This window comes from Chrysemys picta, unplaced genomic scaffold (genome assembly GCF_011386835.1).
Source record: "Chrysemys picta bellii isolate R12L10 unplaced genomic scaffold, ASM1138683v2 scaf90, whole genome shotgun sequence".
NCBI classification, from domain to species: domain Eukaryota; kingdom Metazoa; phylum Chordata; order Testudines; family Emydidae; genus Chrysemys; species Chrysemys picta.
Genome location: NW_027052797.1, coordinates 118,670 through 134,738, shown reverse-complemented (window position 1 = coordinate 134,738; position 16,069 = coordinate 118,670). Strand labels below are relative to the sequence as shown.

The following is a 16,069-nucleotide window of genomic DNA, read 5'->3' as shown; positions in this document are numbered from 1 at the left end:
CCGCCCAATGTCACTGCTGCTTCTTAAGGGATTACTCTGAGGGTACTGCAGGTGACAACACAGTGTCACTGTTGATCAATGGGGGAAATTCTTTGTGCATTACCCCTTGTGGCCACCTAGTCAGTCTTGCTCCCTGAAATGCTTTGTGAATTACCTGGATTAGCCATCCAGTGTCACTGTTGCTCCCTTTGGAACTACTTTGTGCATTACCTCGAGTGGCCACCAGGTGCCACTCCAGCTCCCTGAAATGTTTACAGATGTCACTGTTGCTCCAGTAGGGTAATGCTTTGTGCATTACCCAAAGTGGCCACATGGTGTCATTGTTACTTCATGTGGGAAATGCTCTGTGCTATTACATCGAGTGGCCACCTGGTGTCACTGTTACTGCCTAAGGAAAATGCTTTGTGCATTCCCCTGGTGGGCCACCTGGTGTCACTGTTGCTCCACGAGAGAAATGATCACTCAGTTTCTGTTCATCCAGTGGGGCTGATGTAGATGGGATGGGAGAGGGAGGCAGGGATGAGGGCAAGATTTCACACACCAATAGAGATTTGTGTAGTGATGGCTCATGCTTGGCTTTTGCAGCTGCGCTTGCAGAGGAATTGGCCAGGAGCCCCAGCCACAGGAGAAGCTGGCACAAGTGGACCTGAGCAACCTGGATATCCTTCTAAGCAGATATGAACAGTCCTCAGGTTTCCGCCTCCCAGATAATTGGCTCTGAGTGAGAGGTCAGTGCTTTGAATTCCTCATGTGTGCTCCCTCTAGTTTCTTCACAGGCCGTGTGCTTCCTCGTTGGGTACGGGCTCTGTGGTATCAAGGATGCGGAGGGGCCACAGTCTACTCTGCAGAGTGACTATGTCGGGTGCCGTTAAGGGGGACAATACAGGGAGGAGAAAAGGGAAAGAGACCTGAACCCTGATTACAGGGCAGTCACATTTTCGTTAGTAAAATATTCCTCCTTTACACAAGGCGGGGGAGGAGTCCTGAATGTGAAAAGATCTGGAAATGAACAGGTAAGGGAGGGATCCTGCTGAGTGTCCCCTTTCCAATCAATCCTCCGTCCCTCAGCGACACCCTTCCCGACTTAGAGGTATAAGACCTTACACCCTGGTTACAGGGCAGTCATTTTGCCAGGCGTGTCAAAGTGACCTGTTAATTTGCATGGCAAAGGAGACCGAAACCCTCCTTACAGGGTGGTCCTTAAGCCAGGGGCCTTCCAATGGGCCAGAGCGAAAAGCGCTGTAAAGGAGAGACCTCCGTTCCCTCGGAAGTGGGTGGTCTCGTTGCCCAGCGAGTGCCAACGGCCCAAGAGGAGTTAGAAAGGGGAGACCTGCACCCTTCTGACAGGGAGAGGTCAACGGCCCGGGGCATTTTAAAGTCTAGGTCCTAAGGAGCTGAAACCCACAGAGACCTCAACCCGTTTTAAAGGGGACTCGCTCCTCCTCAGCTATGGAAGGGACCCATAAAGCATTTTGGTTGGCAAGGAATGGACCGTGATCCTTGTTTACAGGGAGGTCCTTTTACCGGGCACCTGAAGGGGGATTAAGCCTGTGAGGAGAAGTGTCGAACCCGATCCCTCGGTACAGGGGTGCGGTGTGTGCTGTGTGTGCGGTGTGTGCAGCCGTTGGCCGTGGCTTTTTCTTCCCTTTTCCTGCAGTTTCTTTGGTGCTTGTGTCGTCTTGTCCATTTTGTCCTTTGAGTTGCTAGAAAGAGAGAGGTGAAGCGGGTTAGCTGTGGCTCAGTAGAGAGCACGTGTACAAGGTAGATTCAGATGACATTGGCAAGGTACTCGGCCCTGCCGGAAATTACCCTAATGCCTACTTTTCGGCACCGATCTCTTTCAGAGCGCAGGAGAGCTTGCGGCAGAAGGCGGGTCCAGGTGGATGCAGAGGACGCGGGCTTTGACTTGGCTGAGTGCGTGAGTGAGGAGGGCACGGGACAGCTAGTAGGGCAAACCCTGAACCCTCTCAAGAGGCTGGTTTCTAGAACTATCTTCCAAATGGCAGTGTTACCTTGTGAAAGGCAGGGAAAGACCCACACCCTAGTTAGAGGGAGCTCACATTGGACCTTGGCGTGAAGAGGGCCGATGCAGAGAGGAGAAAAGGGAAAGCGACCTGAACCCTGATTACAGGGCAGTCACCCTTTCTTTAATATAATACACCTCCTTTACACAATGAGGGTGGGGGGAGTCCTGAATGTGAAAAGATCTGGAAATGAACAGGTAAGGGCGGGATCCTGCTGAGTGTCCCCTTTCCAATCAATCCTCCGTCCCTCAGCGACACCCTTCCCGACTTACCTCCTACCCCACCAAGAAAATGACAACTTTGTGCCCCCTACCTTTACCAGAAAAGACCCCTTTTACTTGTGACGCGGTCCTGTTAGTAGGGTTAGGTGCACCCACGTGCCGGCTCTGAATACCACCGCATCTACCTACAACATCTCAACATGAACACATTTCAGAAAGGACCGCCACCTCAGTCTCTTCCAACGTAGCCCGAGGAATCTCCTCTCTTTATCACCAAAGAGACACAAGGCCAGGAATTCGGACACAACAAACGGAGCTGTCCGAATCCCTACAGTTAACGCTCGTCAGTCCGACAGTGTTCTTTCTTGTGCACAAGAAAACAAAGGGGAAAGTTGTGGTTGGTTGAGCGGTGTAAATTGGGCAGGGCAAAAGGACTTGAGGAAGGATTAAACGGAAGTGAGGGTCCGAAAGGAGCCCCCCACCTCCCCTGTTCATTTCCAGACTTTGTGACGTTTGCTTGGTTGGGCCATTTCTTGGCTTTTTTGAGAAAAGGGGCAAATTTTCCACGGCCTCCTCCATCCCCTTACAGCCGCCCCTTCGCCACACCATGTTCCATCTGACCGGGATAGGTCCCAAATAAGATTTCACTTCAAATCTCAAAAAAGCCAAGTAGAAATCATTCTGTGGGAATTTATTGTGACTAAGAGAAACAGAAGTTCAACTCTTCTCAAGTGGTGGAGGGTCGGGGGGAGTCGCTAAGCCACAGGCACAGAAAGGCTCCCCTAGCTTAAGCGTGAGAGGTATAAGACCTTACACCCTGGTTACAGGGCAGTCATTTTGCCGGGCGTGTCAAAGTGACCTGTTAATTTGCATGGCAAAGGAGACCGAAACCCTCCTTACAGGGTGGTCCTTAAGCCAGGGGCCTTCCAATGGGCCAGAGCGAAAAGCGCTGTAAAGGAGAGACCTCCGTTCCCTCGGAAGTGGGTGGTCTCGTTGCCCAGCGAGTGCCAACGGCCCAAGAGGAGTTAGAAAGGGGAGACCTGCACCCTTCTGACAGGGAGAGGTCAACGGCCCCGGGCATTTTAAAGGCTAGGTCCTAAGGAGCTCCAACCCACAGAGACCTCAACCCGTTTTAAAGGGGGCTCGCTCCTCCTCAGCTATGGAAGGGACCCATAAAGCATTTTGGTTGGCAAGGAATGGACCGTGATCCTTGTTTACAGGGAGGTCCTTTTACCGGGCAGCTGAAGGGGGATTAAGCCTGTGAGGAGAAGTGTCGAACCCGATCCCTCGGTACAGGGGTGCGGTGTGTGCAGCCGTTGGCCGTGGCTTTTTCTTCCCTTTTCCTGCAGTTTCTTTGGTGCTTGTGTCGTCTTGTCCATTTTGTCCTTTGAGTTGCTAGAAAGAGAGAGGTGAAGCGGGTTAGCTGTGGCTCAGTAGAGAGCACGTGTACAAGGTAGATTCAGATGACATTGGCAAGGTACTCGGCCCTGCCGGAAATTACCCTAATGCCTACTTTTCGGCACCGATCTCTTTCAGAGCGCAGGAGAGCTTGCGGCAGAAGGCGGGTCCAGGTGGATGCAGAGGACGCGGGCTTTGACTTGGCTGAGTGCGTGAGTGAGGAGGGCACGGGACAGCTAGTAGGGCAAACCCTGAACCCTCTCAAGAGGCTGGTTTCTAGAACTATCTTCCAAATGGCAGTGTTACCTTGTGAAAGGCAGGGAAAGACCCACACCCTAGTTAGAGGGAGCTCACTTTGGACCTTGGCGTGAAGAGGGCCGATGCAGAGAGGAGAAAAGGGAAAGCGACCTGAACCCTGATTACAGGGCAGTCACCCTTTCTTTAATATAATACACCTCCTTTACACAATGAGGGTGGGGGGAGTCCTGAATGTGAAAAGATCTGGAAATGAACAGGTAAGGGAGGGATCCTGCTGAGTGTCCCCTTTCCAATCAATCCTCAGTCCCTCAACGACACCCTTCCCGACTTACCTCCTAACCCACCAAGAAAATGACAACTTTGTGCCCCCTACCTTTACCAGAAAAGACCCCTTTTACTTGTGACGCGGTCCTGTTAGTAGGGTTAGGTGCACCCACGTGCCGGCTCTGAATACCACCGCATCTACCTACAACATCTCAACATGAACACATTTCAGAAAGGACCGCCACCTCAATCTCTTCCAACGTAGCCCGAGGAATCTCCTCTCTTTATCACCAAAGAGACACAAGGCCAGGAATTCGGACACAACAAACGGAGCTGTCCGAATCCCTACAGTTGACGCTCGTCAGTCCGACAGCGTTCTTTCTTGTGCACAAGAAAACAAAGGGTGAAAGTTGTGGTTGGTTGAGCGGTGTAAATTGGGCAGGGCAAAAGGACTTGAGGAAGGATTACACGGAAGTGAGGGTCCGAAAGGAGCCCCCCACCTCCCCTGTTCATTTCCAGACTTTGTGACGTTTGCTTGGCTGGGCCATTTCTTGGCTTTTTTGAGAAAAGGGGCGAATTTTCCACGGCCTCCGCCATCCCATTACAGCCGCCCCTTCGCCACACCATGTTCCATCTGACCGGGATAGGTCCCAAATAAGATTTCACTTCAAATCTCAAAAAAGCCAAGTAGAAATCATTCTGTGGGAATTTACTGTGACTAAGAGAAACAGAAGTTCAACTCTTCTCAAGTGGTGGAGGGTCGGGGGGAGTCGCTAAGCCACAGGCACAGAAAGGCTCCCCTAGCTTAAGTGTGAGAGGTATAAGACCTTACACCCTGGTTACAGGGCAGTCATTTTGCCGGGCGTGTCAAAGTGACCTGTTAATTTGCATGGCAAAGGAGACCGAAACCCTCCTTACAGGGTGGTCCTTAAGCCAGGGGCCTTCCAATGGGCCAGAGCGAAAAGCGCTGTAAAGGAGAGACCTCCGTTCCCTCGGAAGTGGGTGGTCTCGTTGTCCAGCGAGTGCCAACGGCCCAAGAGGAGTTAGAAAGGGGAGACCTGCACCCTTCTGACAGGGAGAGGTCAACGGCCCGGGGCATTTTAAAGGCTAGGTCCTAAGGAGCTGAAACCCACAGAGACCTCAACCCGTTTTAAAGGGGGCTCGCTCCTCCTCAGCTATGGAAGGGACCCATAAAGCATTTTGGTTGGCAAGGAATGGACCGTGATCCTTGTTTACAGGGAGGTCCTTTTACTGGGCAGCTGAAGGGGGATTAAGCCTGTGAGGAGAAGTGTCGAACCCGATCCCTCGGTACAGGGGTGCGGTGTGTGCTGTGTGTGCGGTGTGTGCAGCCGTTGGCCGTGGCTTTTTCTTCCCTTTTCCTGCAGTTTCTTTGGTGCTTGTGTCGTCTTGTCCATTTTGTCCTTTGAGTTGCTAGAAAGAGAGAGGTGAAGCGGGTTAGCTGTGGCTCAGTAGAGAGCACGTGTACAAGGTAGATTCAGATGACATTGGCAAGGTACTCGGCCCTGCCGGAAATTACCCTAATGCCTACTTTTCGGCACCGATCTCTTTCAGAGCGCAGGAGAGCTTGCGGCAGAAGGCGGGTCCAGGTGGATGCAGAGGACGCGGGCTTTGACTTGGCTGAGTGCGTGAGTGAGGAGGGCACGGGACAGCTAGTAGGGCAAACCCTGAACCCTCTCAAGAGGCTGGTTTCCAGAACTATCTTCCAAATGGCAGTGTTACCTTGTGAAAGGCAGGGAAAGACCCACACCCTAGTTAGAGGGAGCTCACTTTGGACCTTGGCGTGAAGAGGGCCGATGCAGAGAGGAGAAAAGGGAAAGCGACCTGAACCCTGATTACAGGGCAGTCACCCTTTCTTTAATATAATACACCTCCTTTACACAATGAGGGTGGGGGGAGTCCTGAATGTGAAAAGATCTGGAAATGAACAGGTAAGGGAGGGATCCTGCTGAGTGTCCCCTTTCCAATCAATCCTCAGTCCCTCAACGACACCCTTCCCGACTTACCTCCTAACCCACCAAGAAAATGACAACTTTGTGCCCCCTACCTTTACCAGAAAAGACCCCTTTTACTTGTGACGCGGTCCTGTTAGTAGGGTTAGGTGCACCCACGTGCCGGCTCTGAATACCACCGCATCTACCTACAACATCTCAACATGAACACATTTCAGAAAGGACCGCCACCTCAATCTCTTCCAACGTAGCCCGAGGAATCTCCTCTCTTTATCACCAAAGAGACACAAGGCCAGGAATTCGGACACAACTAACGGAGCTGTCCGAATCCCTACAGTTGACGCTCGTCAGTCCGACAGCGTTCTTTCTTGTGCACAAGAAAACAAAGGGTGAAAGTTGTGGTTGGTTGAGCGGTGTAAATTGGGCAGGGCAAAAGGACTTGAGGAAGGATTACACGGAAGTGAGGGTCCGAAAGGAGCCCCCCACCTCCCCTGTTCATTTCCAGACTTTGTGACGTTTGCTTGGCTGGGCCATTTCTTGGCTTTTTTGAGAAAAGGGGCGAATTTTCCACGGCCTCCGCCATCCCATTACAGCCGCCCCTTCGCCACACCATGTTCCATCTGACCGGGATAGGTCCCAAATAAGATTTCACTTCAAATCTCAAAAAAGCCAAGTAGAAATCATTCTGTGGGAATTTACTGTGACTAAGAGAAACAGAAGTTCAACTCTTCTCAAGTGGTGGAGGGTCGGGGGGAGTCGCTAAGCCACAGGCACAGAAAGGCTCCCCTAGCTTAAGCGTGAGAGGTATAAGACCTTACACCCTGGTTACAGGGCAGTCATTTTGCCGGGCGTGTCAAAGTGACCTGTTAATTTGCATGGCAAAGGAGACCGAAACCCTCCTTACAGGGTGGTCCTTAAGCCAGGGGCCTTCCAATGGGCCAGAGCGAAAAGCGCTGTAAAGGAGAGACCTCCGTTCCCTCGGAAGTGGGTGGTCTCGTTGTCCAGCGAGTGCCAACGGCCCAAGAGGAGTTAGAAAGGGGAGACCTGCACCCTTCTGACAGGGAGAGGTCAACGGCCCGGGGCATTTTAAAGGCTAGGTCCTAAGGAGCTGAAACCCACAGAGACCTCAACCCGTTTTAAAGGGGGCTCGCTCCTCCTCAGCTATGGAAGGGACCCATAAAGCATTTTGGTTGGCAAGGAATGGACCGTGATCCTTGTTTACAGGGAGGTCCTTTTACCGGGCACCTGAAGGGGGATTAAGCCTGTGAGGAGAAGTGTCGAACCCGATCCCTCGGTACAGGGGTGCGGTGTGTGCGGTGTGTGCAGCCGTTGGCCGTGGCTTTTTCTTCCCTTTTCCTGCAGTTTCTTTGGTGCTTGTGTCGTCTTGTCCATTTTGTCCTTTGAGTTGCTAGAAAGAGAGAGGTGAAGCGGGTTAGCTGTGGCTCAGTAGAGAGCACGTGTACAAGGTAGATTCAGATGACATTGGCAAGGTACTCGGCCCTGCCGGAAATTACCCTAATGCCTACTTTTCGGCACCGATCTCTTTCAGAGCGCAGGAGAGCTTGCGGCAGAAGGCGGGTCCAGGTGGATGCAGAGGACGCGGGCTTTGACTTGGCTGAGTGCGTGAGTGAGGAGGGCACGGGACAGCTAGTAGGGCAAACCCTGAACCCTCTCAAGAGGCTGGTTTCTAGAACTATCTTCCAAATGGCAGTGTTACCTTGTGAAAGGCAGGGAAAGACCCACACCCTAGTTAGAGGGAGCTCACTTTGGACCTTGGCGTGAAGAGGGCCGATGCAGAGAGGAGAAAAGGGAAAGCGACCTGAACCCTGATTACAGGGCAGTCACCCTTTCTTTAATATAATACACCTCCTTTACACAATGAGGGTGGGGGGAGTCCTGAATGTGAAAAGATCTGGAAATGAACAGGTAAGGGAGGGATCCTGCATAGTGTCCCCTTTCCAATCAATCCTCCGTCCCTCAGCGACACCCTTCCCGACTTACCTCCTACCCCACCAAGAAAATGACAACTTTGTGCCCCCTACCTTTACCAGAAAAGACCCCTTTTACTTGTGACGCGGTCCTGTTAGTAGGGTTAGGTGCACCCACGTGCCGGCTCTGAATACCACCGCATCTACCTACAACATCTCAACATGAACACATTTCAGAAAGGACCGCCACCTCAGTCTCTTCCAACGTAGCCCGAGGAATCTCCTCTCTTTATCACCAAAGAGACACAAGGCCGGGAATTCGGACACAACTAACGGAGCTGTCCGAATCCCTACAGTTGACGCTCGTCAGTCCGACGGCGTTCTTTCTTGTGCACAAGAAAACAAAGGGGAAAGTTGTGGTTGGTTGAGCGGTGTAAATTGGGCAGGGCAAAAGGACTTGAGGAAGGATTACACGGAAGTGAGGGTCCGAAAGGAGCCCCCCACCTCCCCTGTTCATTTCCAGACTTTGTGACGTTTGCTTGGTTGGGCCATTTCTTGGCTTTTTTGAGAAAAGGGGCGAATTTTCCACGGCCTCCGCCATCCCCTTACTGCCGCCCCTTCGCCACACCATGTTCCATCTGACCGGGATAGGTCCCATATAAGATTTCACTTCAAATCTCAAAAAAGCCAAGTAGAAATCATTCTGTGGGAATTTACTGTGACTAAGAGAAACAGAAGTTCAACTCTTCTCAAGTGGTGGAGGGTCGGGGGGAGTCGCTAAGCCACAGGCACAGAAAGGCTCCCCTAGCTTAAGCGTGAGAGGTATAAGACCTTACACCCTGGTTACAGGGCAGTCATTTTGCCGGGCGTGTCAAAGTGACCTGTGGCTTAATTTGCATGGCAAAGGAGACCGAAACCCTCCTTACAGGGTGGTCCTTAAGCCAGGGGCCTTCCAAAGGGCCAGAGCGAAAAGCGCTGTAAAGTAGAGACCTCCGTTCCCTTGGAAGTGGGTGGTCTCGTTGCCCAGCGAGTGCCAACGGCCCAAGAGGAGTTAGAAAGGGGAGACCTGCACCCTTCTGACAGGGAGAGGTCAACGGCCCGGGGCATTTTAAAGGCTAGGTCCTAAGGAGCTCCATCCCACAGAGACCTCAACCCGTTTTAAAGGGGGCTCGCTCCTCCTCAGCTATGGAAGGGACCCATAAAGCATTTTGGTTGGCAAGGAATGGACCGTGATCCTTGTTTACAGGGAGGTCCTTTTACTGGGCAGCTGAAGGGGGATTAAGCCTGTGAGGAGAAGTGTCGAACCCGATCCCTCGGTACAGGGGTGCGGTGTGTGCTGTGTGTGCGGTGTGTGCAGCCGTTGGCCGTGGCTTTTTCTTCCCTTTTCCTGCAGTTTCTTTGGTGCTTGTGTCGTCTTGTCCATTTTGTCCTTTGAGTTGCTAGAAAGAGAGAGGTGAAGCGGGTTAGCTGTGGCTCAGTAGAGAGCACGTGTACAAGGTAGATTCAGATGACATTGGCAAGGTACTCGGCCCTGCCGGAAATTACCCTAATGCCTACTTTTCGGCACCGATCTCTTTCAGAGCGCAGGAGAGCTTGCGGCAGAAGGCGGGTCCAGGTGGATGCAGAGGACGCGGGCTTTGACTTGGCTGAGTGCGTGAGTGAGGAGGGCACGGGACAGCTAGTAGGGCAAACCCTGAACCCTCTCAAGAGGCTGGTTTCTAGAACTATCTTCCAAATGGCAGTGTTACCTTGTGAAAGGCAGGGAAAGACCCACACCCTAGTTAGAGGGAGCTCACTTTGGACCTTGGCGTGAAGAGGGCCGATGCAGAGAGGAGAAAAGGGAAAGCGACCTGAACCCTGATTACAGGGCAGTCACCCTTTCTTTAATATAATACACCTCCTTTACACAATGAGGGTGGGGGGAGTCCTGAATGTGAAAAGATCTGGAAATGAACAGGTAAGGGAGGGATCCTGCTGAGTGTCCCCTTTCCAATCAATCCTCAGTCCCTCAACGACACCCTTCCCGACTTACCTCCTAACCCACCAAGAAAATGACAACTTTGTGCCCCCTACCTTTACCAGAAAAGACCCCTTTTACTTGTGACGCGGTCCTGTTAGTAGGGTTAGGTGCACCCACGTGCCGGCTCTGAATACCACCGCATCTACCTACAACATCTCAACATGAACACATTTCAGAAAGGACCGCCACCTCAATCTCTTCCAACGTAGCCCGAGGAATCTCCTCTCTTTATCACCAAAGAGACACAAGGCCAGGAATTCGGACACAACAAACGGAGCTGTCCGAATCCCTACAGTTGACGCTCGTCAGTCCGACAGCGTTCTTTCTTGTGCACAAGAAAACAAAGGGTGAAAGTTGTGGTTGGTTGAGCGGTGTAAATTGGGCAGGGCAAAAGGACTTGAGGAAGGATTACACGGAAGTGAGGGTCCGAAAGGAGCCCCCCACCTCCCCTGTTCATTTCCAGACTTTGTGACGTTTGCTTGGCTGGGCCATTTCTTGGCTTTTTTGAGAAAAGGGGCGAATTTTCCACGGCCTCCGCCATCCCCTTACAGCCGCCCCTTCGCCACACCATGTTCCATCTGACCGGGATAGGTCCCAAATAAGATTTCACTTCAAATCTCAAAGAAGCCAAGTAGAAATCATTCTGTAGGAATTTGCTGTGACTAAGAGAAACAGAAGTTTAACTCTTCTCAAGTGGTGGAGGGTCGGGGGGAGTCGCTAAGCCACAGGCACAGAAAGGCTCCCCTAGCTTAAGCGTGAGAGGTATAAGACCTTACACCCTGGTTACAGGGCAGTCATTTTGCCGGGCGTGTCAAAGTGACCTGTTAATTTGCATGGCAAAGGAGACCGAAACCCTCCTTACAGGGTGGTCCTTAAGCCAGGGGCCTTCCAATGGGCCAGAGCGAAAAGCGCTGTAAAGGAGAGACCTCCGTTCCCTCGGAAGTGGGTGGTCTCGTTGCCCAGCGAGTGCCAACAGCCCAAGAGGAGTTAGAAAGGGGAGACCTGCACCCTTCTGACAGGGAGAGGTCAACGGCCCGGGGCATTTTAAAGGCTAGGTCCTAAGGAGCTGAAACTCACAGAGACCTCAACCCGTTTTAAAGGGGGCTCGCTCCTCCTCAGCTATTGAAGGGACCCATAAAGCATTTTGGTTGGCAAGGAATGGACCGTGATCCTTGTTTACAGGGAGGTCCTTTTACCGGGCAGCTGAAGGGGGATTAAGCCTGTGAGGAGAAGTGTCGAACCCGATCCCTCGGTACAGGGGTGCGGTGTGTGCTGTGTGTGCGGTGTGTGCAGCCGTTGGCCGTGGCTTTTTCTTCCCTTTTTCTGCAGTTTCTTTGGTGCTTGTGTCGTCTTGTCCATTTTGTCCTTTGAGTTGCTAGAAAGAGAGAGGTGAAGCGGGTTAGCTGTGGCTCAGTAGAGAGCACGTGTACAAGGTAGATTCAGATGACATTGGCAAGGTACTCGGCCCTGCCGGAAATTACCCTAATTCCTACTTTTCGGCACCGATCTCTTTCAGAGCGCAGGAGAGCTTGCGGCAGAAGGCGGGTCCAGGTGGATGCAGAGCACGCGGGCTTTGACTTGGCTGAGTGCGTGAGTGAGGAGGGCACGGGACAGCTAGTAGGGCAAACCCTGAACCCTCTCAAGAGGCTGGTTTCTAGAACTATCTTCCAAATGGCAGTGTTACCTTGTGAAAGGCAGGGAAAGACCCACACCCTAGTTAGAGGGAGCTCACTTTGGACCTTGGCGTGAAGAGGGCCGATGCAGAGAGGAGAAAAGGGAAAGCGACCTGAACCCTGATTACAGGGCAGTCACCCTTTCTTTAATATAATACACCTCCGTTACACAATGAGGGTGGGGGAGTCCTGAATGTGAAAAGATCTGGAAATGAACAGGTAAGGGAGGGATCCTGCTGAGTGTCCCCTTTCCAATCAATCCTCCTTCCCTCAGCGACACCCTTCCCGACTTACCTCCTACCCCACCAAGAAAATGACAACTTTGTGCCCCCTACCTTTACCAGAAAAGACCCCTTTTACTTGTGACGTGGTCCTGTTAATAGGGTTAGGTGCACCCACCTGCCGGCTCTGATACCACCGCATCTACCTACAACATCTCAACATGAACACATTTCAGAAAGGACCGCCACCTCAGTCTCTTCCAACGTAGCCCGAGGAAACTCCTCTCTTTATCACCAAAGAGACACAAGGCCAGGAATTCGGACACAACAAACGGAGCTGTCCGAATCCCTACAGTTAACGCTCGTCAGTCCGACAGCGTTCTTTCTTGTGCACAAGAAAACAAAGGGGAAAGTTGTGGTTGGTTGAGCGGTGTAAATTGGGCAGGGCAAAAGGACTTGAGGAAGGATTACACGGAAGTGAGGGTCCGAAAGGAGCCCCCCACCTCCCCTGTTCATTTCCAGACTTTGTGACGTTTGCTTGGTTGTGCCATTTCTTAGCTTTTTTGAGAAAAGGGGCGAATTTTCCACGGCCTCCTCCATCCCCTTACAGCCGCCCCTTCGCCACACCATGTTCCATCTGACCGGGATAGGTCCCAAATAAGATTTCACTTCAAATCTCAAAAAAGCCAAGTAGAAATCATTCTGTGGGAATTTACTGTGACTAAGAGAAACAGAAGTTTAACTCTTCTCAAGTGGTGGAGGGTCGGGGGGAGTCGCTAAGCCACAGGCACAGAAAGGCTCCCCTAGCTTAAGCGTGAGAGGTATAAGACCTTACACCCTGGTTACAGGGCAGTCATTTTGCCGGGCGTGTCAAAGTGACCTGTGGCTTAATTTGCATGGCAAAGGAGACCGAAACCCTCCTTACAGGGTGGTCCTTAAGCCAGGGGCCTTCCAATGGGCCAGAGCGAAAAGCGCTGTTAAAGAGAGACCTCCGTTCCCTCGGAAGTGGGTGGTCTCGTTGCCCAGCGAGTGCCAACAGCCCAAGAGGAGTTAGAAAGGGGAGACCTGCACCCTTCTGACAGGGAGAGGTCAACGGCCCGGGGCATTTTAAAGGCTAGGTCCTAAGGAGCTCAAACCCACAGAGACCTCAACCCTTTTTAAAGGGGGTTCGCTCCGCCTCAGCTATGGAAGGGACCCATAAAGCATTTTGGTTAGCAAGGAATGGACCGTGATCCTTGTTTACGGGGAGGTCCTTTTACCGGGTAGCTGAAGGGGGATTAAGCCTGTGAGGAGAAGTGTCGAACCCGATCCCTCGGTACAGGGGTGCGGTGTGTGCTGTGTGTGCGGTGTGTGCAGCCGTTGGCCGTGGCTTTTTCTTCCCTTTTCCTGCAGTTTCTTTGGTGCTTGTGTCGTCTTGTCCATTTTGTCCTTTGAGTTGCTAGAAAGAGAGAGGTGAAGCGGGTTAGCTGTGGCTCAGTAGAGAGCACGTGTACAAGGTAGATTCAGATGACATTGGCAAGGTACTCGGCCCTGCCGGAAATTACCCTAATGCCTACTTTTCGGCACCGATCTCTTTCAGAGCGCAGGAGAGCTTGCGGCAGAAGGCGGGTCCAGGTGGATGCAGAGGACGCGGGCTTTGACTTGGCTGAGTGCGTGAGTGAGGAGGGCACGGGACAGCTAGTAGGGCAAACCCTGAACCCTCTCAAGAGGCTGGTTTCTAGAACTATCTTCCAAATGGCAGTGTTACCTTGTGAAAGGCAGGGAAAGACCCACACCCTAGTTAGAGGGAGCTCACTTTGGACCTTGGCGTGAAGAGGGCCGATGCAGAGAGGAGAAAAGGGAAAGCGACCTGAACCCTGATTACAGGGCAGTCACCCTTTCTTTAATATAATACACCTCCGTTACACAATGAGGGTGGGGGAGTCCTGAATGTGAAAAGATCTGGAAATGAACAGGTAAGGGAGGGATCCTGCTGAGTGTCCCCTTTCCAATCAATCCTCCGTCCCTCAGCGACACCCTTCCCGACTTACCTCCTACCCCACCAAGAAAATGACAACTTTGTGCCCCCTACCTTTACCAGAAAAGACCCCTTTTACTTGTGACGCGGTCCTGTTAGTAGGGTTAGGTGCACCCACCTGCCGGCTCTGAATACCACCGCATCTACCTACAACATCTCAACATGAACACATTTTAGAAAGGACCGCCACCTCAGTCTCTTCCAACGTAGCCCGAGGAATCTCCTCTCTTTATCACCAAAGAGACACAAGACCAGGAATTCGGACACAACAAACGGAGCTGTCCGAATCCCTACAGTTGACGCTCATCAGTCCGACAGCGTTCTTTCTTGTGCACAAGAAAACAAAGGGGAAAGTTGTGGTTGGTTGAGCGGTGTAAATTGGGCAGGGCAAAAGGACTTGAGGAAGGATTACACGGAAGTGAGGGTCCGAAAGGAGCCCCCCACCTCCCCTGTTCATTTCCAGACTTTGTGACGTTTGCTTGGTTGGGCCATTTCTTGGCTTTTTTGAGAAAAGGGGCGAATTTTCCACGGCCTCCTCCATCCCCTTACAGCCGCCCCTTCGCCACACCATGTTCCATCTGACCGGGATAGGTCCCAAATAAGATTTCACTTCAAATCTCAAAAAAGCCAAGTAGAAATCATTCTGTGGGAATTTACTGTGACTAAGAGAAACAGAAGTTCAACTCTTCTCAAGTGGTGGAGGGTCGGGGGGAGTCGCTAAGCCACAGGCACAGAAAGGCTCCCCTAGCTTAAGCGTGAGAGGTATAAGACCTTACACCCTGGTTACAGGGCAGTCATTTTGCCGGGCGTGTCAAAGTGACCTGTGGCTTAATTTGCATGGCAAAGGAGACCGAAACCCTCCTTACAGGGTGGTCCTTAAGCCAGGGGCCTTCCAATGGGCCAGAGCGAAAAGCGCTGTAAAGGAGAGACCTCCGTTCCCTCGGAAGTGGGTGGTCTCGTTGCCCAGCGAGTGCCAACGGATCAAGAGGAGTTAGAAAGGGGAGACCTGCACCCTTCTGACAGGGAGAGGTCAACGGCCCGGGGCATTTTAAAGGCTAGGTCCTAAGGAGCTGAAACTCACAGAGACCTCAACCCGTTTTAAAGGGGGCTCGCTCCTCCTCAGCTATGGAAGGGACCCATAAAGCATTTTGGTTGGCAAGGAATGGACCGTGATCCTTGTTTACAGGGAGGTCCTTTTACCGGGCAGCTGAAGGGGGATTAAGCCTGTGAGGAGAAGTGTCGAACCCGATCCCTCGGTACAGGGGTGCGGTGTGTGCTGTGTGTGCAGCCGTTGGCCGTGGCTTTTTCTTCCCTTTTCCTGCAGTTTCTTTGGTGCTTGTGTCGTCTTGTCCATTTTGTCCTTTGAGTTGCTAGAAAGAGAGAGGTGAAGCGGGTTAGCTGTGGCTCAGTAGAGAGCACGTGTACAAGGTAGATTCAGATGACATTGGCAAGGTACTCGGCCCTGCCGGAAATTACCCTAATGCCTACTTTTCGGCACCGATCTCTTTCAGAGCGCAGGAGAGCTTGCGGCAGAAGGCGGGTCCAGGTGGATGCAGAGGACGCGGGCTTTGACTTGGCTGAGTGCGTGAGTGAGGAGGGCACGGGACAGCTAGTAGGGCAAACCCTGAACCCTCTCAAGAGGCTGGTTTCTAGAACTATCTTCCAAATGGCAGTGTTACCTTGTGAAAGGCAGGGAAAGACCCACACCCTAGTTAGAGGGAGCTCACTTTGGACCTTGGCGTGAAGAGGGCCGATGCAGAGAGGAGAAAAGGGAAAGCGACCTGAACCCTGATCACAGGGCAGTCACCCTTTCTTTAATATAATACACCTCCTTTACACAATGAGGGTGGGGGGAGTCCTGAATGTGAAAAGATCTGGAAATGAACAGGTAAGGGAGGGATCCTGCTGAGTGTCCCCTTTCCAATCAATCCTCAGTCCCTCAACGACACCCTTCCCGACTTACCTCCTAACCCACCAAGAAAATGACAACTTTGTGCCCCCTACCTTTACCAGAAAAGACCCCTTTTACTTGTGACGCAGTCCTGTTAGTAGGGTTAGGTGCACCCACGTGCCGG

General features: G+C 52.2%; 1 protein-coding gene across 19 annotated transcripts in view; it reads left to right on the top strand.

The window, feature by feature from the left end:
* The window catches only part of LOC135977977 (uncharacterized), a 143,872-nt gene that overhangs the window by 16,814 nt on the left and 110,989 nt on the right, over window positions 1-16,069 (top strand). For 18 of the 19 annotated variants that reach the window (XR_010595408.1, XR_010595412.1, XR_010595403.1 and 15 more), the window contains exon 6: window positions 586-728. Coding sequence is in view for 1 of the 19 variants with exons in the window: in XM_065579097.1 (XP_065435169.1) it covers window positions 586-721 (136 nt within the window). In the remaining 18 variants the exon portion in view is untranslated. Of the gene's footprint in view, window positions 1-585; window positions 729-1,844; window positions 1,948-16,069 lie in introns of those variants that run through there. The other variant, XM_065579097.1, reaches the window with a different exon arrangement.